At 32.5% G+C, this 26,477-nt stretch overlaps 4 protein-coding genes, 1 long non-coding RNA gene and 1 pseudogene across 7 annotated transcripts; 2 read left to right on the forward strand and 4 right to left on the reverse strand.

Moving 5' to 3' along the window:
* Positions 1,632-5,431, forward strand: LOC109332113 (AP-3 complex subunit mu). Its single transcript, XM_019566946.1, has 9 exons — positions 1,632-1,743; positions 1,785-1,840; positions 1,948-2,047; positions 2,587-2,697; positions 2,782-2,871; positions 3,089-3,336; positions 4,241-4,450; positions 4,613-4,820; positions 4,944-5,431. The coding sequence occupies exons 2-9, from the start codon at positions 1,806-1,808 to the stop codon at positions 5,187-5,189; spliced, it is 1,248 nt and encodes a 415-aa protein (XP_019422491.1). The 5' UTR covers positions 1,632-1,743; positions 1,785-1,805; the 3' UTR covers positions 5,190-5,431.
* Positions 6,396-8,595, reverse strand: LOC109332121 (psbP domain-containing protein 1, chloroplastic). Its single transcript, XM_019566958.1, has 3 exons — positions 8,466-8,595; positions 7,421-7,846; positions 6,396-6,780 (listed from the first exon to the last, which is right to left on the reverse strand). The coding sequence occupies exons 1-3, from the start codon at positions 8,556-8,558 to the stop codon at positions 6,559-6,561; spliced, it is 741 nt and encodes a 246-aa protein (XP_019422503.1). The 5' UTR covers positions 8,559-8,595; the 3' UTR covers positions 6,396-6,558.
* Positions 6,800-7,408, reverse strand: LOC109332130. The gene is made up of 2 exons (XR_002105878.1): positions 7,303-7,408; positions 6,800-7,069 (listed from the first exon to the last, which is right to left on the reverse strand). It is a non-coding gene; the product is annotated as an uncharacterized LOC109332130 (long non-coding RNA).
* Positions 9,425-12,972, forward strand: LOC109332135 (alkaline/neutral invertase A, mitochondrial-like). The gene is made up of 6 exons (XM_019566978.1): positions 9,425-10,280; positions 10,686-10,842; positions 10,937-11,148; positions 11,347-11,840; positions 11,964-12,012; positions 12,408-12,972. The coding sequence occupies exons 1-6, from the start codon at positions 9,498-9,500 to the stop codon at positions 12,735-12,737; spliced, it is 2,025 nt and encodes a 674-aa protein (XP_019422523.1). The 5' UTR covers positions 9,425-9,497; the 3' UTR covers positions 12,738-12,972.
* Positions 12,879-16,439, reverse strand: LOC109332142 (protein RTF1 homolog). Of its 3 annotated transcripts, XM_019567000.1 has the most exons (3): positions 15,974-16,439; positions 13,400-15,667; positions 12,879-13,360 (listed from the first exon to the last, which is right to left on the reverse strand). In XM_019567000.1, the coding sequence occupies exon 2, from the start codon at positions 15,417-15,419 to the stop codon at positions 13,446-13,448; it is 1,974 nt and encodes a 657-aa protein (XP_019422545.1). In that variant the 5' UTR covers positions 15,420-15,667; positions 15,974-16,439; the 3' UTR covers positions 12,879-13,360; positions 13,400-13,445. The 3 variants fall into 3 exon arrangements, with proteins under 3 accessions (XP_019422545.1, XP_019422554.1, XP_019422536.1); XM_019567009.1 differs by having other exon boundaries at positions 12,879-15,466; positions 16,144-16,439; XM_019566991.1 differs by having other exon boundaries at positions 12,879-15,667.
* On the reverse strand, positions 17,053-17,736 carry LOC109328649 (annotated as a pseudogene).

Raw genomic sequence — 26,477 nt, forward strand, 5'->3', positions numbered from 1 at the left:
GCACGGGTAACTTGCTAGTTTCTCATCTAAGAAATCATCCTCCATTTCTCTAATGCATGAGAGAAGTGTAAGAAACATAGATTTGTAAACTACTATCGAAAGATACGCTTGGTGTGTTGATGCAAAACACATCAAAGTTTTCCAAAGTATCCTGAAGGGGATTCGCTGTTCATCCCATTTGCATCCAATATACTTAAATTGGTGGAGGCGAATCGAACCTAAAGGTTAGTGTGGTAACACACACTTTGGAGTTTCTACATGCATATCAATCAACATCTTCCCAACAATTCAAGTTTTCTCACGGTATGTAGAGTTTTTACACCAACAATATATTGTTTATTATTTATTTTTAATTGTTATTGAATCTTAAATAAAAGTAATACAAAATAAACATGGGATAATGTATTGACTATATATAAATTATTTACACTATCAGTATGTAAATATTACATTCATCTTGATTTGTTTGATTAGGTTTAAAAAAATTCTCAATAAATTTCAAAACTATTTTATGTCTAATATTTATGGAAACATGAGTAGTTAAAAATTAAAAGAGGTTATAGAAAAGAAAAAATAATAAAAATTTATTAACTAAGTTTGATCAATTTGGGCTTAGTCTTATAAAGTTTTAAGTGTCTTTCGTTCTATTTTATGGAGAAAACGTTCTAACATTAAAATATGAGTCATTTTCATAACAATCTACATATTAGTAAATATCATCTATCTTCATCATTTATCCTTCAGAGTATTGAACATTTACCACAACATTTTGTAGTAGAGTATTGTATTTATGTTGTTGAAGGGGATCATTAAGTTTATAGAACACACGCATTTATTTATATATATAGATAGATACATAGATAGATAGAAGGGGATCAACTAAAGAAAAAGTTAAGGCATTAGCACAAACTCATGAGCCTAGAGAAAAAGTTAAATCAACTAGAATATTAGAGATTTGCACAAGTAGCCATCACAAAAGTAATTATAGCATCATTTCCCTCACTTGCTAATAACTCCTCGGTCCTAAGCAAAAACTTTTAGTTTCTTCAATAAACGCATTCATATAAATAATAATTCTATTTAAATGCAATCTTAATAGTAAATTATATAAATGGTTTAATATGTATATATTAATAGTGTAAGTATTTTTTTTATGCAGTCAATAAATCTCGACAATTTATATGTTAACTATCATCGACTCTCAAACAAAAGTAATATATATCAATAATTGATGAGATATCGATAGTGTAAAAAACTTTACACTAAAAATATATACATTTTAATATAAGAACCCAAATTTCCAAATTGGTTGAAGCTTTATATGATTATAAACTATATAGCAACAAAATTAGGGTTTATTTGAGAGTTAAATTTTAGAAGAGAACAAGGAGAAAATAAAGATTTGAGAGTCATTTCACAAATGTATTTCACAACTTCCGTTTTTTTTTTTCTCCTCCATTCTCGTCCGAAATCCAACTCCTAAACTTACCATTAACTTAATTTCAAAATCTAACTCCCTAACTATTATTTTTTAAAAAGAGAGAAAATGTGTGGAATTGATGAAATGGAATGATCATCAAAACTATGAAACATAACATAATAATATTTGAACCCAATCCCTCACAAATTTATAACATTTACAATTAAATAATGAACTAAGCTGCAATGAGTTGGAAAAGTAAAAGATCATTACATCTTAGCATCTTTATTATTTGATCCTGCCACAACCGCCGTCGCCACAATCACCGCCGCCACAACCACCGTCGCCACCATCGTTTCTCTGCCGGAATCTGATAATCTTAGAAATGTTGCAGTGCATATTTCTTGTCTCCGATTCCGGGTAAGATATAGGATCACAATCTCCAAAATTATGCAAATTCATATTATTTCCTTCAATTCCCGATTTCGAATATTGAATTTTCATTTGGAACTTCAATGAATGTTTAGAGAGGTAATACTAGAGAAACAGCTTACTGGACATCGTGTAGATCGATCCATATGTGCCTGGTTCTGGGACCAAGCCATTTCTCAAGGCGATTCCTTCAAGGTATTATCTTTTCGTTTGTTCATTTCCGACGTAATTATCTTCAATTCTGTAACATATAATCATAATAATTTTAATATTCAGCTTCAATTCTTAATTTCATTTTTTTGTTAGTTGTGTTTTCTCTTGGTTTCTTCTAGAATGATATCTTATTTTAAAGAATAACGGCGTAGTGTACGAGACTCCCTCCTGATAGATGTAAAAACTAAGCTTAGTGTAATCACAATCGTAGGTCTAGCTGTATAAGGCCCCATTGGATTCCCAGGTAGACCAAAATGTTAAATGTTCGATTCTTGAGAACGACACTTGTTGGTGTTGGGAGGGACAACTGCACACCTCAAAAGATATTAGTTTTTTACCGAAATGGTGAAGGAATATCCTTGGTTATACAAAAAAACAGTAGTTGGGACATAGCTATAAAGATAATTGAATCTTAAGGGAGGTGAGTGTATCTTTTGAAACACGAGAGTGTCAAGTGTAATTAAGTAAAAAACACTTACATTATTTTATTGAAGTTTTTATGTACTGTTGTTTGTGTATAGCAACAACCAGTGATTGCTTCACCTACACATTATCTTTTCCAAGTTGTTCGTGATGGAATCACTTTTTTGGCCTGCACTCAAGTTGAAATGCCACCATTGATGGCCATTGAGGTATATTACAAGTTATTTAAATGTTAATGATATGGTATATGAATGCTAGTGTACTATGTTTGCTTTTTAACTATCTATTTGCAGTTCCTTTGTAGGGTAGCCGATGTCCTCAATGATTATCTTGGTGGGTTGAATGAAGATTTGATAAAAGATAACTTTGTCATTGTATACGAGGTACTTATTTGAAATACTCACTGTCCCTGCAATCATAACTTCAAGAAAGTGGTAGACTTTGTAATGAGATGAAATAATATTATGCTTTTCTTCTACTATTCACATGTTGATCTTATAATGTTCATTCTGCAACTATTGCCAAAATGTTGTTAGGTCCCCCCACCTCATTAATTTGTTGTCTAGATGCAAAAATAATTTGTTTGTACTTTTATTGTAGTTGCTAGATGAGATGATAGACAATGGGTTCCCGCTTACGACAGAACCTAATATCCTGCAAGAGATGATAGCTCCACCAAATATTGTTAGCAAAGTCTTGAGTGTTGTGACTGGCAGCAGTTCTAATGTGAGCGACACCCTTCCAGGTGCTACTGCATCGTGTGTTCCCTGGAGAACAGCAGACCCAAAGTATGCCAACAATGAAATTTATGTAGATCTTGCTGAAGAAATGGATGCAACAATAAACAGGTCCATATGTCCAAATGTGCTTGTACTTCTCTTTCACTTATTAGAAATGATAATTTTAAGGGGAACTTATTTGATTAATTTTCTTCTTCTTTTTAATCATGGTCTTATTGATTAGTTATTTTTTTGAAACTTAGAAAGTGAAAGAGTTCAAACTTATAATCCTAAGGTTATATGCACAAAAAAAATTTAATAAATTGTGTTGGATTTATTTGCCTTTTTAAGAAAAAGGATTACCATAATTCATTAAGGTTAAAAACTCGTTTGTCTGATAGATTACTTAATAACCTAGTGGTGTACACTTCTTTTTCCTGCCTAATCTGGATTGGCACCAACTGTGTCTTCTAGTGATGGATTAAAGTGCCCTTTAGCACTCTTTAACTTGCGAGCATAATATTCTGAAACTAAGCAATTAGAGCTGTATCTCTGTGAAGCTTAAAGTCTTGTATGTAAACCTACTGAGTTTCCAATAATCTTAAGTAAAGTGATTAGGAAAGATTTAGAGATCAATGCTTTGTCAATTGACATGGTTTATGGTAGCGCATTATGGCGTGTTCGATTCCTGTAGGATGTAGCCGACCCCATCTACAGGGACTAAAGCTTCATTGTTATTGGTGTTAATAGTGACTGCATTTCTAACAAGGAAAAGAGTTTTATAAACTGTGATTTTCAGATTATTTTATTAATTTATTTTTTTCTTCTATTTTCTCTCTTATGCTTGTGACATCTATTGTGGAAGCTTAATGGTTGGACATGATATGACTCAGTCTTGAAATTTTGAAATTGCGGAACTTTATATGGCTGAACTGTATCAGAGATCATCTTGGGTCTCATCCTTAGTTGTTTGTATCCTATGCGTAATTTCTTTCATGTTAATACTCATTGATAAAAAGTTGTGTTGATTCAGGGATGGATTTCTGGTGAAATGCGAGATCTACGGTGAAGTTCAAGTGAACTCTCATATCACAGGTCTTCCTGATTTGACTCTTTCATTTGCAAACCCTTCAATCCTAGATAGTGTGAGGTTTCACCCCTGTGTAAGATTTCGGCCTTGGGAATCCAATCAAATTCTTTCATTTGTGCCTCCTGATGGACAATTTAAGCTTATGAGTTACAGGTAAGGTGTCCAGATTTAATTTGATGTCCAAAACAGGAATTGGAACAAGCATTTAAGCAGTCAGTTTCCATAAAGATGTTAATTGTAAATGCTGAATTTCATTCCACGGTATTCCCAGTTTTCTCCTTCTCTAAAAAAGTCTTGTATTTCACTTACTTTCAGAGTTAGAAACTTGAAGAACACCCCAATATATGTAAAGCCTCAACTGACCTCAGATGGTGGGACATGCCGTCTTAGCGTATTGGTTGGCATAAAAAACGATCCTGGAAAGACAATTGATGCAGTTACTGTTCAGTTTCAGCTTCCTTCTTGTATCTTATCAGCTGATCTGACTTCAAATCATGGAACAGTGAACATCCTTTCTAACAAGGTACCAAATAAACATCAATATTTCTGTTCCTTTTTAAGCAGGAAGTAAAACAGTCAGATACAAACTTCTTTGCTCTACTTTTGCAATATGATTTGAAGCTTTGTTTGTACCTTGTTTTATCAGACATGCACTTGGTCCATTGGCCGGATACCAAAAGATAAGTCCCCTTCAATGTCTGGAACATTGGTGCTTGAAACTGGATTGGAGCGCCTTCATGTCTTCCCCACATTTCAAGTTGGTTTTAAGATTATGGGTGTTGCCCTCTCTGGTCTACGAATAGATAAGTTGGATCTGAAGACTGTACCCTACCGTTTTTATAAAGGTTTTCGAGCTCTTACTAAAGCTGGTGAATTTGAAGTCAGGTCATAGTTTTGTATTTACTGTTACGCCATCTGAAACTTGTCATGTTGTAGACATGAAATTTTGTTGCTTGTACATGGCTGGTTTCATTTGTAAATTGACTTGGTAGTGTTTTTCCTGGTTTAAAATTTTAGTAGTGAATTGTATCCCCGATATTCGAAATGTCTTGGTTTTATGAGACAAAATCATGGGACTTGTATTTTGAATCTATTTTTTTCCTTTACATTGACATTTGTGAGAAGTATTTATGACAAAACATCATGCCATGTTCCATGTAGCTAAGATTAAGATTTTGTTGTTGTTATTTGCGTTTGTGAGAATGAACTGTCATGTTTAATGATGTACAGATAGAGGGTCATCTCTACTACTATAATTACAGAACAATCAACTTCAGTTATGAAACAGTCATTTGAGTATAAGATGGAATTTATAGTGAAAACTTTGAGTTGTTCCAATTAGCTGAAAGATCAGATGAACAATGATTAAGGAAAGCATTGTCAATATTTGGTACATTGGAGATAAAAGCACTTGAGTAAAGGAGGAAAATAGTATCCCTGTTATTCATATGTCACAGTTTTATGAGTCACAAGGAATTGACATGCTTAATGCTTTTTAGATGGAAGGGGTCGTATTTACTGTTTTATCTCATCTAACAATCAACTTTGGATAGAGGTTAACTTCAGTTATGAAACACTATCTTTTGAGTATCTATCAGAAAATTGAATTTGTAGTGCAAACTCAGTTGTTCCAAGTGGAGAAAAAACATTATATGAAGTATGATTAGTGAACACAAATTCTATATTAGGAACATTGAAGATAATAGATAGATCTTATGAAAAGTGAAATAATAATATCATCCCATCTCTATCAAGTTGGGTTAATGTAAATTAAACTACATTGGCATATATCATATCTTATTTTACTAAACTTTGAGTTGCTTTTTTTATATTTTCAATTTAAATAATATTACTCCTATAAATTTGTTTGATATAATTCTCTATTCCAGTTCCTGGCATGATATTTGATGATTGACAATTTTTATTGATTTCCATGATGAGACTTGCCACGATTTCGCAAAAGAAGCAAACTTGCATAAATATGGAAATGACGACAACAATTTACGATTAAAATGAGAAAAATGTAATCAAGTGCCGACACATGAGGCTTCCACCTAATGGGATATGAAAAGTGTAGATGTACACAGTATTACTCCAATAAGGCATTAAAATGAGGGCCAGAATAAAACTTCAATAAAATGGACAATATGCAATTAAGCCAAAAACATATGGTAGACACAAAAAGGTCATCAGAGTAAAGAACAAACAAAGAACTAAGGTTAAATTACAAGACCATAGAACACCTTCATATATTCAACATTCTAAACAACAATCTTGTTCACTCGAAATGAATCCATAACTTTTCGAAGATCATTTTCCTCCTGGGAAAACACATTTTCTGGTACCTGCAATCTCAACTCATATAATTGGTTGTTTTCAACCCCTAGAACAGATAGGTATCGCCGATCCCATTCCATACGTACCACCCGATCTTGTGGCATAACAGCAAGCTCATTGTTATTAGCATATGATTTTATGTTTACCTAGCAACAAAGACAATAAATTCAATTAACCAACTGATATAATTTTGCTATAAGGAGTCAGAGAAGTTACAAGTTACAACTGTTCTTGAACAAAAGGAGCTAAAAAAAGATAGGGAAGGTATATGAACTGCTCTATGATGATCTTTCAATAATGATTTTGTTTTCTGGGTATAGTCCGGGATCCCGACTCCGTAGAGATTTTGTTGGCAGTTCTTTCTATATGTCAGTTTCATAGTATTAATCATGCTAATCCAACAATAACTAGAACAAAAACAACTAACTCTTTCCACTAGGTAGGATCCGCTTTCGGCTACATGAATTACACGATGCCTTCATCTATGTTAATCTAACAATGGCCAAAACAAAGGGAAATATTATTCATCATGCTAACATGACCAACAACCAGTTCCATCTGGCAATGCAATACATGTTAGACTCAGTTGCAATTCATTAAATAAAGACTCAGTTGCAAATAAAGAATGACTTGGGCAACTGATGTAAAAAAAAGTCGACCCAATGCACGAGGCTCCTACTTAGTGCGGTATGGGGAGAGCAAATGTACACAGCCTTACCCCTGCAAGCGGAGAGGCTGTTTCCAGGACTTGGGCAACTAATGTATTGAATGTAATTGTTAACCAACCTCAACTTGATAGTATAATTTGCCATCATCAGCAACTCTTGAAGATGTGGAAAGGATATTTGATTCTCGCTTAACACCGAGTCTGGTTGACATAAACTCAGTCAGATACTGCTTAAGCACTTTCTTTCCAGCCGCTTGGGGCGGACCCAAGTCTTCAACACTCTTGTACTGGGAAGATGAAGGTGAAGAAACTTCAACAGATATATTTTCATCAAGAACATAAGGGTCCCTGAAGAATATGTCAGCCCCGGCACCTCGAACTTGAATCCAGTTCCCAGGGTAATTGAATGAATAACCATCAAATGTGTCAACATATTCGCGGAACACAGGAGATGGTTGAGCCAAAGCTAAACCAACTTCTGGGAGAAAGTAACTTGATAAAATCAAAGATATTGCTTTCCTCCTTGGAACTGCAAAAGCTTTAATCTGATTATATATTAGCAAAGATATAATCAAAGGCCATTTGCAGATAGGTCAATGGAAAATGCATAAAGCACATCTATATGGAGCATACAACAACAACAACAACCGAGCCTTTTTTCCCACTAGTTGAAGTCAGCTACATGAATCGAATGATACCATAATGCTCCATCGTAAAACAACATCTATGTAACAGACAGGTACACAAAATTATTACAGAGTTACTAATGTTTGGCTAATTGTTCTTATAATATGCCTTTTATTTGTTACACCCCTCTTCCATTTGGACTTGTTATTCAAATATGCCCTTTTTTTTTGCTTTCCCTATTTATTACTATGACAAATTAACTCTTAAGTCCTCTATATTTTGGGTCTAAAAGGTTCAAGAAAAGATCATATTTTTTTGGCAGAAAAGGTCCCTGGATCAAGAAACATTCTTTGTGTTTATATTGCAAACAGTAGTAACAGAAAAATGGTGAGAATGTAACATAATACAATCATGTGTTCCACTCCAATGAACAAATGGTACATAGAATTATAGAAGAATAAAACATTAACGCAGCATGATAACATATAATATATTAAGATATATGAAATAAAAAGAAAGAAAAAAGAGTAGGATTACTGAATGGGAAGTGGTAGAAATGTTTGAAGAAGAGAAAGTGGGAATGAGGAAATGAGAAGAAGTGATGGGTAGAGCCACAAAACTATTAGCCATTCTTCACTTCCACACCAAATGGATATAGATAGATAGATAGGAATATATCAACAACACTTTCTAGATACTTACAAGATAAAGAAAATATGTTACTTCTAAACCTACACATGTAACTTTATCATATGTACCAAAATCTTTACAAACATATATTAATATACTATAATATTTATGTATTGTCGGGGTAAAGATTATCTCTCACTCATTTTGTATATTATTTTATGTTAAAAAGTCAATAATAATTAAATATAAATAGTGAATTTACATAATCAATTCATTTTTTTTTCCTATGTCAATATATCATCATTTTTCATAATCAAATATTAATGTAGTAAAATTTGGTTTTAGCCTTTATTATTATTTTTTCTCAGCTTTTGATTAGAGGGGCAAAAGGCCAGAAAAAGAAAAATTAAACAGGAATAGAAATGGGACACCATTTTGTAACCATTTGATCATGTATCAGAGGAGTACAATTAAGAAAAAGAATATTTACAATATCATAGAAATTATTTTATGTCACTAGTTGCACCAATAAAAAACACATATAGTTAAAAAAAACAAGTTATCAAGAATCCGAAGGGATTATTTGTTATTGATGACAAAAATAATATTATATAATGGGTATAAAAGCTTAAATTTTGTTGGCAAGTAATAGATATAAATCTACAATAAATTGTTTGCCAAAAGAGGGAAAAAGTTGTGACTAGAGGGATTGTGTGGTGAGAAATTATTATAATCTTGTTTCCTAATGCAACTTTTTCTCTTCCTCACATAATATATGACCACATTTCATATTCTATTCTTCTACCCACATTACTATTTTCCATTTCTTCAATCTCTAATAAAACCATTACCATTACTTTGATATATATAACCATTACCATTACTTTGATATAGAACCATTATTACCATTACCATTTTGTATTTTTCACATGCTTTGTTATGATTACTATAAGCCTTATTAGCAATTGCACCATGAAACCATGTTCTAGGATCTTCATTGGTTACAAGAATTCATCATTTCTTGCAAGATATCACCATTCTCTAACTATGTCTAATAACCCTTTTACTTTCAATCTTGATCACTTTCACAATAGATGCATTCACCACTACCCTTTTGGCCTATTGAACAATGGTAACTACAATGTTTTTGGGTTACCATCTTCAAGGGTAACAACCTTAAGAAGGGGAACAAAAGGTGATAATGATGCATCTGCCATTATTGGTGGAGTGTCCTTCAAGGCACGCGAATTCTCAAGCTTCAGTGAGACGCATGTGAATGATAACAATGTTGAGAGGGTTTATGTTAAAGGTGGCATGAATGTGAAGCCAATAGCATTGGAAAGAGATGATAAAGATGAGAATACTGCTGAAGGAAGAGAGGAGGAAGAAGAAGAAGAAGAAGAAGAAGAAAAGTCGCGGTTACAATGTCGCGAGGAAGATGCGAAGATAGAGAATTCTCATGAGTCCAAGAACAAAGATGAAGATGAAGAGACAGAGGTGGAGAAAGAGGCATGGAAGTTGTTGCAGGAGGCACTTGTGACTTATTGTGACAGCCCTGTGGGGACAGTGGCAGCAATTGATTCCAGTGATCAGCAACAACAACAAGCCTTGAATTATGACCAGGTCTTTATTCGAGATTTCGTCCCTTCGGCTCTTGCTTTCTTGCTCAAGGGCGAGCATGCGATTGTCAAGAACTTTCTCCTTCGCACCTTGCAACTGCAGGTAATATACTCTTTTGGTATCACATGATAATTCAAGGAAAATGTATCTTCAACATCAAAGTACTATTTCTGTGTTTTATCCATGTTTTACTGAAATAAACATTGATATGTATATAGTATCAAATAAGATGTTCCAAATTTGATATTCAAATGACTCATAATTCAATTGTGACAAAGTTCGTTACTTACTAAATTTCATTGATTTATGTCACCAAATCAATTGTCTATTGTTAAACCATAAATAAATGTGACCATATGATCATGCCATGATTGATATAGAACCCACATACTATTATATTTTCACTTGTTTTGTTATAATGTGATACTATGGGGGATAATATGTAACTTTTATCCTTATTAATGTTAGAATTTTATGTCCTTCCCCTATTCAATTGCATTGCAACAGAGTTGGGAGAAAACAGTGGACTGCCATAGCCCAGGGCAGGGACTAATGCCAGCTAGTTTCAAAGTTGAAACTGTAAAAATTGATGATGAAGACAAAGAAGTTTTAGATCCTGATTTCGGGGAATCGGCTATTGGTCGTGTTGCGCCTGTAGATTCAGGTTAGTATTTCCTATTTAGCAGTTTTCTGTAATACATGTAAAAGAATAATATCTTGCTGATTTTAAATTGTTTTTATGTTTGTTACCTTGATAGGATTGTGGTGGATCATTCTGCTGAGGGCTTATGGGAAGATCACTGGAGACTACAGCTTGCAAGAAAGGGTCGACGTTCAAACAGGCTTAAAAATGATCCTTAACTTGTGTTTAACCGATGGCTTCGATATGTTTCCTTCTCTATTAGTAACCGATGGATCTTGCATGATAGACAGGAGGATGGGCATACACGGTCATCCCCTTGAGATTCAAGTCAGTGTAACTAAACTATGTTTGCATTCTTGTTCTTGAAATTATATAGATTCAAGTCGATACTGCTTGTATCAGATACTTCAATATGTTTTAGATACTTTTCCTGTACATATCTTTCAATTACGTATAATGTATTCGTGATGTTTCTGAACTATGCCTCTATTGCTTCAATTATATGCATAAGTTTTACTTTTGCAGGCTTTATTTTACTCAGCTCTTCGCTGCTCCCGCGAGTTGCTTATTGTAGATGAAAAATCCAAGACTCTTTTCGGAGAAGTTATAACCAGACTCAGTGCACTGTCATTCCACATTAGAGAATACTATTGGTTGGATATGAAAAAGATGAATGAGATATACAGGTATAAAACAGAGGAGTACTCCTTGGAAGCAACTAACAAGTTCAACATCTATCCGGAACAAATTCCGATGTGGCTAATGGATTGGATTCCAGAGGATGGTGGATATTTTATTGGCAATCTGCAGCCAGGTCACATGGATTTCAGGTTTTTCATGCTTGGAAATCTTTGGTCTGTTGTTTCTTCTTTGGGTACACCAAGACAGAATGAGGCTATTTTGAATGTGATAGAAATAAAATGGGATGATCTTGTGGGAAACATGCCTATGAAGATATGTTATCCTGCCTTGGAGCATGAAGAATGGCGCATAATTACGGGCAGTGATCCAAAGAATACGTAACGATTCTTTCCATAATTTTCCTTTTCTGTTGTTTGCATATACTTTATGTTTTGATAATAAAGTAATTCCAAGAATTTAGTGTTTTTGGTATGAAACTCAGAATTGCTTAACTTGTGCAGCGCTTGGTCATATCACAATGGTGGGTCTTGGCCAGCCCTTCTATGGCAGGTATATTTTTCCTTACGGAAATAAAGTTCTGCTAACCTTTCCTTAGCAAAATCCATAGAAATATTGTTTTTTCTAGAGTTCAGAGTATTTTGTGTCCATCTTTGAAGCCTGTGAAATAATTCTTATGAGTATAATGATTTGATAGTTTAGAAAGTGTCATGATCGAACATTCCTATCGATTCTCCTGTCTTAGTGTCTCCGCTACCGAATTGCTAATTGATGTCATGAGTATTATGATATCATTCAACCTCCATGATAACACACCCTGGAGATGTGATGGTGTAAATTGGTTCATAATATTGTCAGAAAAGATGTTTGTTAATTATGAGAGGTTCATCTTTATAACAATGTTTTGATTTCGGTATCTGATTTATTTCCTCATGTACCATCTGCAGTTCACACTGGCATGCATGAAAATGGGGAGAACTGAACTGGCCCAGAAAGCAGTTACTTTGGCTGAGCAAAGGCTGCCAAGGGACTCCTGGCCAGAATACTATGACACCCGAACGGGAAGATTTATCGGAAAACAAGCGCGGTTTTATCAAACATGGACATTAGCTGGCTTCCTTGCATCTAAGATGCTTTTGAAGAATCCTGAAATGGCATCCATGTTATGCTGGGATGAGGATTATGAGATTCTTGAGACATGTGTTTGTATACTTAACAAGAAGAGTGGCAGGACAAAATGCTCCCGCAATGCTGCGAAGTCGCAGATTCTAGTCTGATGAAGCTCTTTCTGTACAGTCAAAAGTTTAGGGTATGATGTACTTTTGTTAGGATACAGTAAAAATTACATTGGAAAAACAAATGTTCCACATTTCTGAGTCTGTGAATATGATGGTAGACAATACTTTTTTTTTGTGGTTGGGGAATTCTCACACATATTTCTGTAAATTTGCAAATATGTCCAAATTGTTTTTATTTTCATTATCAAATATACTTCTGTAGAGCAATTTTTTTACAAGTTGATTTGCAGGCTCACCTTTATATTTTACCTCATCCTTCTTTGTTTACCACTTTGCTTTGCCCTCCTCACTATAATCATATACAGATCATGTTGTTCTCATATAGCATGCAAGTATGCTTGCATAGAACATCAACTGTAACATGTCTTACATAGAAGCTTATTGTGTTTTCAAAGAAATAATGGATATTCTCAGCCACAAGAACATAAAACAAGTATAGAAGAGGAAAAGTGTGAAGTGTAACTAAAGGAAAGTATCCGAAGTCCGAACCATATATGTCAAGGAAATAAGTAAAATTAATCACCTCTTATTCCATGTCTACTTTATTCATCTGAAAATATTGCTTGGCTCATATAGCTGATGAACATAAAAGGGTACAGGAAAAAAAAGAAATTCCTATTCCAAGAGCATTTTGTAGCATCAAAAGTATTTCTAGACTACACAAGGGTCAGACAGAAATTCTAAACTCTATAGCAGCCCTCTTCTTCTCTTATAATCACTAATAGTTAATGTAAGAGCATGCCTACTCCCATCATTCTCATGGACTTGGCACCCAACTGTTGCTTCTATTTTTTGTTTCCTTGCCAAAAACCCATTTTTAAGTCCTTGTGGTCCACCAAAATTCTTAAGTGCATCCAATGAAATTGGCAAGTCAAAATCATGCAGCATATGTGATTCTGTTATTTGATCCGCAGGAGCAAGAGTATCAATTAACTTCCTTTCATTAGCAGTATCTTGCAATGCCACTTCTGTGGCTTCAATGCTAACCTTTGTTGTGACTTGTTTTTCTTCTCCCATACTAACTTCACCAACAGTTTTATCTTTCTCTCCTTTAGCTTCATTTTTCTCACCATCTTTGTTCTCTTTCCCCGGTTCAGAAGTGTAGTAATTCCTAGACCTTGTCCACCTCCTTGAAAATGGATCACTTCCTTCCTCTCCTGCTTTCAAATTTACATTAATGTTCTTATGCTCAGACAAGTTTTTGAAGTTCTCAACCTTGTTCTTTCTGTTCATCTCAGTCAGCCTAATAGCCTTGGCATCATTCTCCCGTGCTTTGCGTAACACTTCCAAATTCTGAAGCTTCGCTAAGATCCTATCCATCTCAGCTCCATCATTCTTGCTTTTTGCTATTTCCAATTGGTTCTTCAAACGATCCTTCTCTACCGCAATGTTGAGTGGCCTAGATGAAGCAGATTTTTTCTCCTCTAGCATTTGCTTCACAGTGGCAGCTGAGTAAATGTATGTGTTGGTTCTTCTAATAGCCTCTCTCTTTTCCAATACATTCAACTTACTAGGCATTTGGCTGCAACTTCTCTCAACTTCCCTAAGCAATTGTCTGAACTCTTTCTCTAAAGGTGCAGAATCTGAGATCACAGCCACTTGAAACTTTTTAGCTGAGTTTTCACTACCCCATATGCAAGTCAGATACTTATGAGTGACTCTATTTTCTACCTTGTAAGGTCTATTCGGGTCACCTGCATCAACATTCTGAACCATGCAAAGCCTATATACAGGTTCACTTTCTGACCTTCCAATTCCAATTCTTACAAAGCAACCAACAATTAAGTCCTCAAAAAATGGCTCATTCAACCATTTCACAAGCTTTGACCTCCTAATGGTGATTTCCTTTATATCCTCAAATGTTGGAATGTTTGATTCGACCATGTTCTTATCATCATCACTGTCAGCCAAGCCACCATCATCAGATGATTCTCTTTCACTATCTGACCTCACACCACTTTCACTCTGACTAGAACTACTTGGACTAGTAGGTTTTGGCTTCACTCCCTTGTTTGTTGAGTTTGGTTTCGAAACACTTCCTACCGATTTACCACGAGTGTCTAGGACTTGCTGTTTCATCCTTTTGGCGCGCAATTCGCTTAGGACATCTCCCTTAGCTGCTGTTTTCTCGGCATGTCTCACAGATGAGCGAACCTTGGATGACGAAGAAGGATGATGTGATTGATTTACATTATTGTTGTTGTTGTCCCTCTTCATTTTCAGTTTCTCTTTGAATTCCTTTTCACCTTTCTTAGCTGCTCTATCAGACAAAATCATTTCTCTTTCAAGTTCAGTCATTTTTGCAAGCCTTTGTTTGTCATCTTCATTCTTATAAAGATCACTTCCAACATCAGATTCTTCACTGCTTCCACTGCCACCTTCACAAACTGGAACCCCATCTTCTACTAACTCACCTCCTCCATGCTCATTTTTACTAGTGCTACTACCTCTTCTGCTTAAATCCAACCTCTTCTTCAATGGAACATGGGATGCACTTCTTGATGGCTTTTTGCTTGCACCACCCTCATCAGAATCTTCCACTCTCGAATCACTTCCTGCACCATCGCGCTTAACTCTTGAATTTCCAGGCTTGTTCCTCTTTCTCACTGGAGAATTGGTTCTCCCAGCTGCTTCAAGAAGCATGTTTTCTAGGTCTGCCATCTTCCTCTATTCACTCAAACTTATTGTGTAACACACTTTCTGAGTAACTATGTAACAAACAGCCATGCAGAAAAAATATAAGATTTTATTACAATATCATATGCAATAATTAACAAAATTTCAGAAGTGTTTTCAAGAAATATAAACAGGATGGATAAAATAAAGAGAGACTAAGTTAGTTTGGTACACAACATAATATCATGTCTATTGTATTAATAGAACCAAAATGTCTCACTTTATCATGTTATCTATACTATATATAAAGCCAAAACTTGAAATAACTTTCCTCACGGTGTAATTTTCATTTCCTATTTTGCCCTTCATATTTTTACAAAAAAACTATATAATCCTAAGCAACCACCACCAATACATTAATTAACCACATATCTCACCTTAAATTAAACATTATCATAAACACAAAAAAATATAATATAAAGTACACCGAACACAACAAATACATTCTAATTCAAAAAAAATAAAAAGAATGAAATATATAAAAATTGAATATGTAGTATCACACAGTATTCGCCGGCAAGCACGAAGTGCCTGTACACACTAGTATTTATAAAACATGTCAAACATAAAGCAGAACTCATCTTGTTCTAGTAATGTACACTTTTTGGATACATGGGCATTGAAGTGATTCATCATTCACAATAAGCAACACATGATTCTAAAAACAAGTTGAAACAGAAAACTCAGCAATCAAATTAAAATAAGGAACCTTAGCCAGAGGCAAAATGTGTCAGGAATCAGCAAGATTACTATTGTAGAAGTTTGATATGTCCTCCTAAGATCCGCAGATACCTTTAGATGATTGTTTGTTTTATTCCATAAATGACATTTGTGTAAACTAGATATCCCTATTTATAGAAATTAGGAACTAACTCCTATAAAGATGTACAAGTTGCGCATACAATGCTTGACTGGTTCAATCAGAATAGTGTAAATTATAAATATAGCTTTATTTTTACTATCATATTAATATTGTAGTAGCTTGTTGACGGAGCCTATGGTTTGGTATTGAGTGTACAATCTTTAATAGCTAATTAATCTTTCATTTGATTATGTTTTAACATCTCTTCAAAAGAGTGAACTTGCTCAATAAACCATTTTTATTGCAAAATCAAAGAAATATAGTGATTGGAAATATAGTAAACAAATTGATTATGTAAGAACACAAAGAATAATATGAAAATAATATAAAAGGAGACGAAAAACAAGTTGATTCAGGGTGAAATGAAATGGGTTAAAATTTATTCAACTATGATGTGATTATGGTTCGAATATCACTATTGTCCCAATATTGCAAGATGCTATCCATGATACAACATAACATAATAAATAAAAGAGTAAAGACTAGTAAGAAAAATTAAAAAATATAATACCTTAAAAATAAAAGAGCAAAAACTTATTTTAGTTCTTAATCAACCGAATCATATGGAAATTTTTTATGATGATTTAGATAAACTAATTTAAATTTTTATTTTTTCGGAGATAAAAATAATACAACAAATGATTAACACCTAGTGCGATATTATAGCTCAAGCCCAATATGATCGATGATTCAATTATTTGGAGTCATAATGGAGAACAGTTACAAAGCAAAAAAATGATTAGTTCATACCTAGTACCAAAAAAATATCCCAAACCCAATATTTTCACCGTCAACTTTACGGCGGCACACCTCCGGTAAGTAGTTCGGCGAGCACCTTCATGGACCGCACCTGCATTTTCAACGCTGATATATAATCAATGGCTTCATCTACAAGATTCGAAAACGAAACTTTCCGGCAACCGGGAATTAACAGGTTGAGTACTCGCACTTTCATCTGAATTACCGATAACCTTCTCCGACTCTCTCGTTTCCTCTTCACCAAACTATTCCCCGCTTTCTTCACTTTCTTGTGCAACTTCAACCGGTTGAGTCGATTCTCTAGAATCGCCCGGCTCCACCGAGTTCGTCCCTTCGCCGTCGCAGCCAGAATTCGATCGGCATTAAAGCGAACTTCATTGCCGGAAATTGTTTTGGCGGCCGCCGGATGTGGATTCCGGCGAATAAGGTGGCGGAGATGTTGAGCGAGCTTGGAGGAGTAGGTTCGCTGCTCTGTTTGGGATCTCCATGGAATTGAGTGGGGGAATTAAGGTGTCTGATTTTGCGACGGTTGGATTCATGAAACGTTTCTGAATTAATTGAATCGAAGTTTCGTTGCATAGAAGCCATTTATTTATATTTCAGGGAGTGATTGAAATTTTGGTGAAAGGAAAGAAAAGTGTTGGAATTTGGAATGAAGATGAATAAGAGAGGAGAGAAAGAGAGACTAATTGGAATTCACGACTCCTAAACTCTCCTTTTAGATGCGTTTGACTATCTATTCCGATACATATTACTCATAAGAATTAAATTTATGATCTTTTGATCATTCTGTGATCTAACTGAATCCTTACCCTGTGGAATCTAATTGAAGTCTTACACTATTATTGATTATTGATGGAATCATTATGTTTCATTAAGTTTATGCATGTTATATTGACTTTCTATATCTAAATTTTATAATACTTTATAAAATAAATTGCAACTATATTACATTAATCTAACTTTTTTTTAGTATTATTAAGGGTATTCCCTCATCTTTTTGGGTGATGAACTAATTTATTTTTAGGTTCTTGGATGTCTCTCCCAACAAATATTGCTTATAGCAATCAAACTCTTAACCTTAAGGATCCAATAGGGCTTTACAACAATAAACCAACATATTGTTCGTACATTAATCCAACTTTTGAGTGGGACGTCTGGATGCTTTAAGTTGGTTTTGGTTATGCTGTTTGAAAAATCTGGAGAAAATATAACTAGTATGGTTTTAATTGCAGTCACAACATGATTAGCATATTCCAAAAACTACAATATTTCGAGTATAATTTAAATTAGTGGAGGATAGTGAAGTTAATTATAGATTATCCGAACAATAAAGTATGATATATACTGTTTTTTAGTTTAATAAATATTTTTATAAAAAATGATTACATGATTTTATTGGCTGAAAAATATAACTTATCTTATTATATTAGAGATACTTTTTTCCCCTTACTAATTCAAGATCACTTCTGAATACTGGAAGTTTATGATAAGTATTAGAGTAAATTACATTGATACCCCTGAGTTTTAGTGAAATTACACAAACCACCCCTCACTTTTCTACACCTACACAAATCTCCCATATTTTTAAACTTTCATGACCACCCTTGCATAAGAAATAAGTGTAACAATAAGTGTAATCTTTTAAACAAAAAATGTGATAAATGCAATTAAGCTAAACAAAACATGATATATTGTGGAGACACGTCCAAATAATATATGAGTCAATATTTCTTTATTATTTTTGGTTCGTTACACTATATTATAAGAGCGATTTAAACAATATTTCTTTAGAATTGTTGATGCATTTTGTAACAAAAAATAATAAAGATACGTTGATTTGTATATTATTTAGACTTATCTACACAATATATCATGTTTTGTTTAACTTAATTGCATTTATCACATTTTTTGTTTAAAAGATTACACTTCTTTCTTATGCAGGGGTGGTCAATGTAATGAAAATTAAAAAATAGGGGAGGTTTGTGTAGGTGTAGAAAAGTGATGGATGGTTTGTGTAATTTCACTAAAACTCAGGGGTGTTAGTGTAATTTCCTCTAAGTATTATGGATTTAATTTCACATGTACCTAAAATTTTAATAATTTTAATGGGGAGTAAGTCTCACATAGTTGGTCTCATTCTTCTAAACATATTTAAATATCTATTGAGTTACTCATCTCATTGCCAACTGATTTTGAGATAGAACCTTAACATGATATCAGAGTCAGTGTCAAACTTTCTCTAATTAATGTGGGTCAAATGATATTATTTAATCAGGAATCAAAGGTAACCCTTCACCTAGTCCATCATACTACTATGAAAATGACATGTTGGAAAATAAATCACACATTATATATACTTCATTTTCTTAAATTTAAATGCTTATTGGACTACTCATCTACCAAAAAAAAACTACAATATTACCAATATAATTTAAATTGGTGGAGTATAGTGAAGTTGTTGTGGTAGAGTATCCCTTGTAAATTTAACATCACTTCTAAATATTAGTAGTTTCACATAAAAATTATAAATTTAATTTTGCATTTACCTAAAATTTTAATAATCTATCAAATATGATGGAACCATATGGTGGTACAATGATTTAACTGATGATTCACTAATTAAACTACATACTGATAAAGTTGAATATATATACATATTATACTAAAATTATTGTTCAAAAACTAATAAAATAGGATGAATACTTTAATTTACAACATTTGTTAAAAATAAATATGTGGCTTGGTGGTAAACTATGTTTTAGAAATATAAACAAATGCAGTGATCGTGTGTTTAATCCTCCGTACCAAGATTTTTGGTAAATTTTAAGTTACTTTTATAAAAAATATATATTTTTAAATGAAAATCAACCAATATGATTAGTACAATTTAAAGAAAACCGTTTGATATAACTAATTGTGACCGACATGATTATATTATAAGGTTTTCTAAAGACTTCATAAGAGAGTCATCAATTTAGTGTTATAAGATTCATCTCAATAAATATAACTCTTTGAAAGTTAAAATATCGACACATTATTCATTCTAGAAATTAATAGTTAAATTTGTTTTTTTTGTTTTTAATAATTTTACAATAATTTGTAAGTAACAAATAATAAGGTAACAACACTACAGGAAAAGATCTTGTTAACCATAGTTAATTAGCCACACTAGATGGCCTATGTCTAAATTAATGCTGAAACCCATCCACTTGTTACTCTAATCGGGTAGTGGCAAAAATAAGGCACCAAAAGATGTATTAACCTGGAGTTCTCTCTCCTTCTCCTTCCATTTTTTACTTTTCTCAAATAGCCCCAAATTCTTCAATCACTCAAATCCAGCTTTAATCTTCACTCAAATCTTATTTTTTTCATATTCGCAACCATCTCCGAAATCAATAGCTTCATTTACTATTTATTAACCTTTAATTTCTTCTTCTATTGGATCTACACTTTTCCTAGGGTTTTCTCATTGAAATCAAAGCGCGAAGCTCATTTCTCATGAAACCTTCATCATCATTTCTCTAATCTTTCACCTCTCTCGCATTATACGGTCGTTTTGTCATTCACTGTGTCATTTGTGGCTTGGTGCTTTTGTTCTTCGAGCCGTTTTTGTTTCAGCTTTATGCTTCGATGTGTGCCATATTGTGTTAGGTGACGAAGAATCAGGTGCAAAGTATTAGTGTGGTGAATGACGCAGTCACATTGGTTTTGGTGGTTGTAGCATTGGAGGTGAGTATGGTATTTCATTCGTTCAGGAGGTTCCGCCTCCATCTTCATTTCTTCTCTTCTCTCTTGTTCTACTAGAAGATGGAGGAGGAGGAAATCATGATTATGACCGATATATATTATTCACTTTCATATTCTATTTTCCATTCACACTTCCATATTACATATTATTTTTTATCTGAAAAATAAAAAAAAATATTATTTATATGCAATAGTGGTGAGCTTGGCGCAAAAGTTTTTTTGCTTAATCACTATGAGGTCACGAGTTCAAATCATGGAAACAATATCTTCGCCGGCGGAGTAAGATTGTGTACATCTACCATTCCAAGATCCCACTAAATAGGAATTTCGTGCACTAAGCCGCCCTTTTTTTATCCATCTGTGGTGAATGGAATATCATGGGATAGTGAGTAGTGAATTAGTCATCTTCATAAAGTGTTCTATGTTCTAACTATCTCTCAAATTTAGTGGTGCAACATTTCCCCATATTATATCCACATATCCACTCTTAATTTTATGCTTGTGCTTGTTTCCTATAGACTTAAATGATCAGAGTGAAAATAATAATTCAGACTTGGATTTATGAGTATCTTTTAACCGCAAGTTTGAGCATTTTCACTTTGTTTCTTTGCTTTTTAGAAAATTTGTGTTTGGTGTTATACTTTAGTTTTATTAATATCAATTCTAGTTTTCAATTCTAGGGTTCAATATTATAATTATGTATGATAATTTTTGTTGCCTCTTTATAATTCAAAAAGGCAATTGAAATAATAAGATTTTATTGGTTCAACATGTTAGAAGAAATACAACTACAAGTTTAAAGATATTAATTTTCATTACCAATTTATTGAATTATAGTGTTACAGTGTTACATATTATTGATGGACAGTCTTTACTTTTTTCCTTGTCCTCGACTCCTCTCTTTTTTGGTTCCTCTCTTTTTCCTTATACTTATTTTATCATAAAATAAAATTATAATATGAGCATAAAAAATTAATTAAAACAATATTGTAATTTTTTGGGATGTTAAATTTCTCCTCTACTTAAATAAAATTTTTTCCTCCAAATTTAAAGTTGCTATTTATTTAAAAAAGTTATAGATAAAATATTCTCAATTCATCCTGAAGCTCTGAAGTAGTCTTCTTAGCAGGAAAAATATTTAACTTTCATATAATATTTAACTTTCTGGTGGAAAAATAGTAACCAAATATATAAATTAGCCGCAAATGATTTCATAATTATTTCAAAGTGCTTTAAAGTTTACACTATTGGGCAAGAGATATAAAATATTATTTCATAACCACAATCATGGAGAGATAACTCTAAAATCAATTTTGAAGTTTTGAAAAAACATATGAGAATAAAAAACACATGGTGTCATGATAAAGAATTTCTTTACAACATTAGAGTCATAATTTTGTTTTTTTAAGCAATGGTGCTAAAGCACCCAAGATTAAATTTCATACCTTTATTGGACCTAAGGATCAGAAAAAATCTTTCAAGGGATATAATATTCATCTAAAAAATTATTGAAGCTAGGGGAGGTAAAATACAATTAAATTGATAGTTGAGGGGGTCTATAGTCTAATTGTTTCAATTATTAAGAGGGTCAATTACCTAATTGTATTGACTGTTGAAAAGTTCTATAACCCGATTATGTGGATTATTGAGGAGATCTTATGATTTTTTGTTTGGGTTGAGCATAGACAAATGAATTATCAATTGCATGAGGATGAACGTATTCCTAGAAACTTCGTAAGACATTTGTACAAACTCGGGGGCCGCATGCTCTACAACAGGTGTGTTATGTACAAATTCTTAATCATAGGCTGAGGATTCGAGCCAATTAATGTCAAATATATAAATTGAATGTGTTATTATTTATTTGAGACTTATCTTATATTTTATCAAGTATAAGGTATATGTAACACCCACAATTTTCTGCTTCCTTATGTGAGTGGAAAGGTTATATTTATTTTTGTAGAATTATTTTAAGATTTTTTTAGATGAATACTATATCCTTTGAAAGATTATCCAATAGCTTATGATATTTTTTATTATTTTAATTGAATTATTTTTATCGAGTATCACACAACCAACTGAATCTATATCTTCTAAAAAGTGAGTTTTTATATGAAACATAAGATTTAAAATAAACTATGAGCCCAAAATAATATTTATTAAATTATTCATAATTTCATGAGTACCTATATGTGAATTTGAATTAGAAATATTTTATGAGTATTAATATTTTTCATAAATTTTTGAATGAGTAATATCTCCTAAATAATTTATTTTTCTAATATTGTCTTCATTTTAATTTCAATTTGAATAATTTTGTTAGGATAACATTTATCATGAAATATGTTATTCATATTATCTTATTTTTTCTTCTTTTGATCACTAATTCTTAACTCTAATATATTTGTTAACTTTCACAAATAAATATGCCTTCATCATTGTGAAATATAAATAAAGTTGAATGACAATCTGAATTATAATCGTGTAGGGTGCGATATAACAATTATGTATGACATTTTTTGTTGTCTGTTTATAATTCAAAGGAAATTGAAATAGTAAGATTTTCGCGGTTCAACGTGTTAGAAGAAATATGACTAAATGTTTCAAAATAAATTTGTGAAGAGATTAATTCTCATTACAATTTTATTGAGTTTTAGTGTTATAGTGTTACCTATCACTGATGGATAGTTTTGACATTTTTACTTGTTTTCAACTCCTCTCTTTTTCCTTGTACTTATTTTATCATAAAATAAAACTATAATATGAGGTTAAAAAATAAACTAAAACAATATTGTAATTTTTTGGCATGTTAAATTTCTCAAATTCTTAAATAAAATTTTGTCCTTAAAATATGAAGTTGTTATTTATTTCAAAAACATTTCTAGATATAATATTCTTAATTCATCCTCAAGCTCTCAAAGCATCAACTAGACATTCATCTTTATTGGTGGTACTTTAACGTTTGTCAAAATTAATAAGAAACTTTACATGAGTTATTTTTTCAGGTACAAATATCTTTTATCAGCAAATATTTAAAACACTTATGGTAACTAAACATGTCAAATTTCACCACATGCAAAAATAATTTCAAAAGTCATTTAAGACAAAAACAAATATAGTTGCAAATTCTGAATAACTAGTAATATAGTTTTTCTTTCATGATGCCTAAGCTTCTTAACAACATTAGTTATCTCTATTTTCTTCAGCAAACATACAAAAAATGTCTTGGTTGGTGAACATAAATCTTAAAGTCGTATAATGAGTCTGATATCTCTAAGAAAGAAGTGATGGATAATCTTGTTCTACACTCAATAAATTTATCTTCTCACTCTAGGTCTAGTATAATGAACCTTTTTTTTTCCTAATGTTAACACAACCCAAGGTAAGTTAAAAGGTAGGAATCAAGAATAAACCTCATATAAAAATAACTTAAAGTGTGAGAGATTTTAATATGGATAATAATCTTAGGTTGTTCATACTACATCACCGAATTAATATTACTTGGGCATATAAATACTTCAAAGGAATCATATATCCAAATAGATTCTACCCGACTCCTGATTAAATTCACACTTTTTGGCACAAGATATGAATTTATATCATTTCATATATACAAGACAAAACTCACATGTTTGTTATACTTCTAGGGAATCCTGAAGTATTCTAAATATCATATAAAGATATCTCTTTCTGCATATGATAGAAAAATAAAAATTTGCCTTATTTGAAAGTACACTTGTGTATGATATACATAATAATTATTTACATTTACATACAATAAAGACATAACATATCAACAACTAGAAAATATCGTATTTTTTTATATATTATATACCTAGATATAATTGCATCTTTTGTACCCAAAAGTTTGCATCTTATAAATCAAAGTAAAGTTAAATAAAAAAATAAAAATATACTAAGCATAAAATAAATTGATGACAAGTAACTCTATTATAAGCATATATATTAATATACTAAGCATAAAACAAATTGATACTTTAATATGTTGTTTAATTTCATCACATTGTCCATGCACACATCGTCAAAAACATGGGTCGTGAGCTTTATGCATGGGTCGTGGACCTTGAATATAGATCAGGTTTGGTAGAACATGCATATATATATTAATATATGGAAAAAAGATGCACATTGATCTAACATGATTTCATCTGGTGTCAGGTAATAATTTAAAACCATGCTAAATAATATTATTTTCTAAATAATTGTCACATACTATAGTCGACTTCATTATTTTCAGCTATTTTTATTTTTATTTTTTAGAGAAATGCTATTTCACAAATTTTAATGTTGTTTGGAGAAAAAAACAACACAAATTGATGTTGGTATTTGGACAACGTTTTTCATCCCAAAATGCTGCAGTTTTCAAAGCTACATAGCTAGACATTTGGCTTAATTTTAACGCTTGTTTTCAAATGATTTATAATTGAAACCCTCTTACTTTTCAATTATTTTGCAACATTACTATCTAAACAATTAAATTTGGTATCCTTATGGGACCTAAGGATCACAAAAAATCTTAGGATTCGTGAGGATTGCCATAATGCTATCAAGTTCTTCTTAATAATTGTTGCTTGATAAATTATTTCCATCACTTTAAAGATGGTTTGTGCTCACGTAAAGATTATTGGTGAAAGTTTCATAGCTTTATTAGTTTAATATGCCTCAAGGAATCCAATGAGATAATGAAAAGTGGATTTTGAAAATAAAGTATTCTATACTTCTATATTTTATGACATTTGCTCAATTTTATTATTTGAAATAAATGAACTTGATGGCATGACCTTTTGCCTATGTTACTTGAACTTTTAAAAAATTAGAATCATAAATTATGTGTGATCATTGTAACACCGCGAATTTTACGATTTCGAATTATAAGATTTTATTAATATTTTTATTAATTATATATTCGAAAATGAATTTCTGGGAAATTTCGGTAAAGAATTAGACGAAACTCTAGTTGAGTTTTAGTCTTGAAATTTTATTTCCAATTTTGTGGTAAATGTTGGTAATTTTCGGAGACAGCCGATTCTGGACCACTGTCGGGGCCGAAATCCACCCGGTACGGCTCAAAAAGTGGTTTTTGAGTTCCGTAACTCGGAATCAAATTCCGATCGCACCGTTGACTTCGTAATTTCATTTCGAGTCAATATAGACCCTGAATACACCCATACCTATTTTCTAAATATTTTTGACTCGGAATGCCGAAATCCGAAATTCTAATCGGATATTACGATCGGGCGATTTATAATATCCGATCGGCTATTAGCCGATAATACTCGAGCATGTTTATCGCACGTATCCATGAGGGGTCATTTCGCATTGGGATGCGAAAGTTGACTTCCATAAAGTAAACCTCACATCACTCAATCTCACCATTAGCCACCCTAGGAGAGCCACCCTATGAGATTTTCATGATTGCCTACGAGGGAAATCAGATTTCCCTCTCCCCTTAAACCCTCACACTCCCCACTTCACTCTATCACTTTAGCATTTTCAAAGAAGAGGTAAAAACCTATCTTCATTTTCTCTCATTCGGAATTATAAGATTTTATTAATATTTTTATTAATTATATATTCGAAAATGAATTTCTGGGAATTTTCGGTAAAGAATTAGACGAAACTCTAGTTGAGTTTTAGTCTTGTAATTTTAT

This window comes from Lupinus angustifolius, chromosome LG02 (genome assembly GCF_001865875.1).
Source record: "Lupinus angustifolius cultivar Tanjil chromosome LG02, LupAngTanjil_v1.0, whole genome shotgun sequence".
Classification (NCBI taxonomy): domain Eukaryota; kingdom Viridiplantae; phylum Streptophyta; class Magnoliopsida; order Fabales; family Fabaceae; genus Lupinus; species Lupinus angustifolius.

Excerpts from the sequence above, each read along its gene's own strand:
- LOC109332113 (XM_019566946.1), top strand. The coding sequence starts at position 1,806 with ATGTTGCAGTGCATATTTCTTGTCTCCGATTCCGG. Across the intron at positions 2,872-3,088 it reads ACTTTGTCATTGTATACGAG|TTGCTAGATGAGATGATAGA; the intron begins GTACTTATTTGA and ends CTTTTATTGTAG. Across the intron at positions 3,337-4,240 it reads ATGGATGCAACAATAAACAG|GGATGGATTTCTGGTGAAAT; the intron begins GTCCATATGTCC and ends GTGTTGATTCAG.
- LOC109332121 (XM_019566958.1), bottom strand. The coding sequence starts at position 8,558 with ATGGCTAATAGTTTTGTGGCTCTACCCATCACTTCTTCTCATTTCCTC. Across the intron at positions 7,847-8,465 it reads TTTCTACCACTTCCCATTCA|ATTAAAGCTTTTGCAGTTCC; the intron begins GTAATCCTACTC and ends ATATATAATCAG. Across the intron at positions 6,781-7,420 it reads AATTATACTATCAAGTTGAG|GTAAACATAAAATCATATGC; the intron begins GTTGGTTAACAA and ends CTTTGTTGCTAG.
- LOC109332135 (XM_019566978.1), top strand. The coding sequence starts at position 9,498 with ATGATTACTATAAGCCTTATTAGCAATTGCACCATGAAACCATGTTCT. Across the intron at positions 10,843-10,936 it reads TGTTGCGCCTGTAGATTCAG|GATTGTGGTGGATCATTCTG; the intron begins GTTAGTATTTCC and ends TTACCTTGATAG. Across the intron at positions 11,149-11,346 it reads GTCATCCCCTTGAGATTCAA|GCTTTATTTTACTCAGCTCT; the intron begins GTCAGTGTAACT and ends TTACTTTTGCAG.
- LOC109332142 (XM_019567009.1), bottom strand. The coding sequence starts at position 15,419 with ATGGCAGACCTAGAAAACATGCTTCTTGAAGCAGCTGGGAGAACCAAT.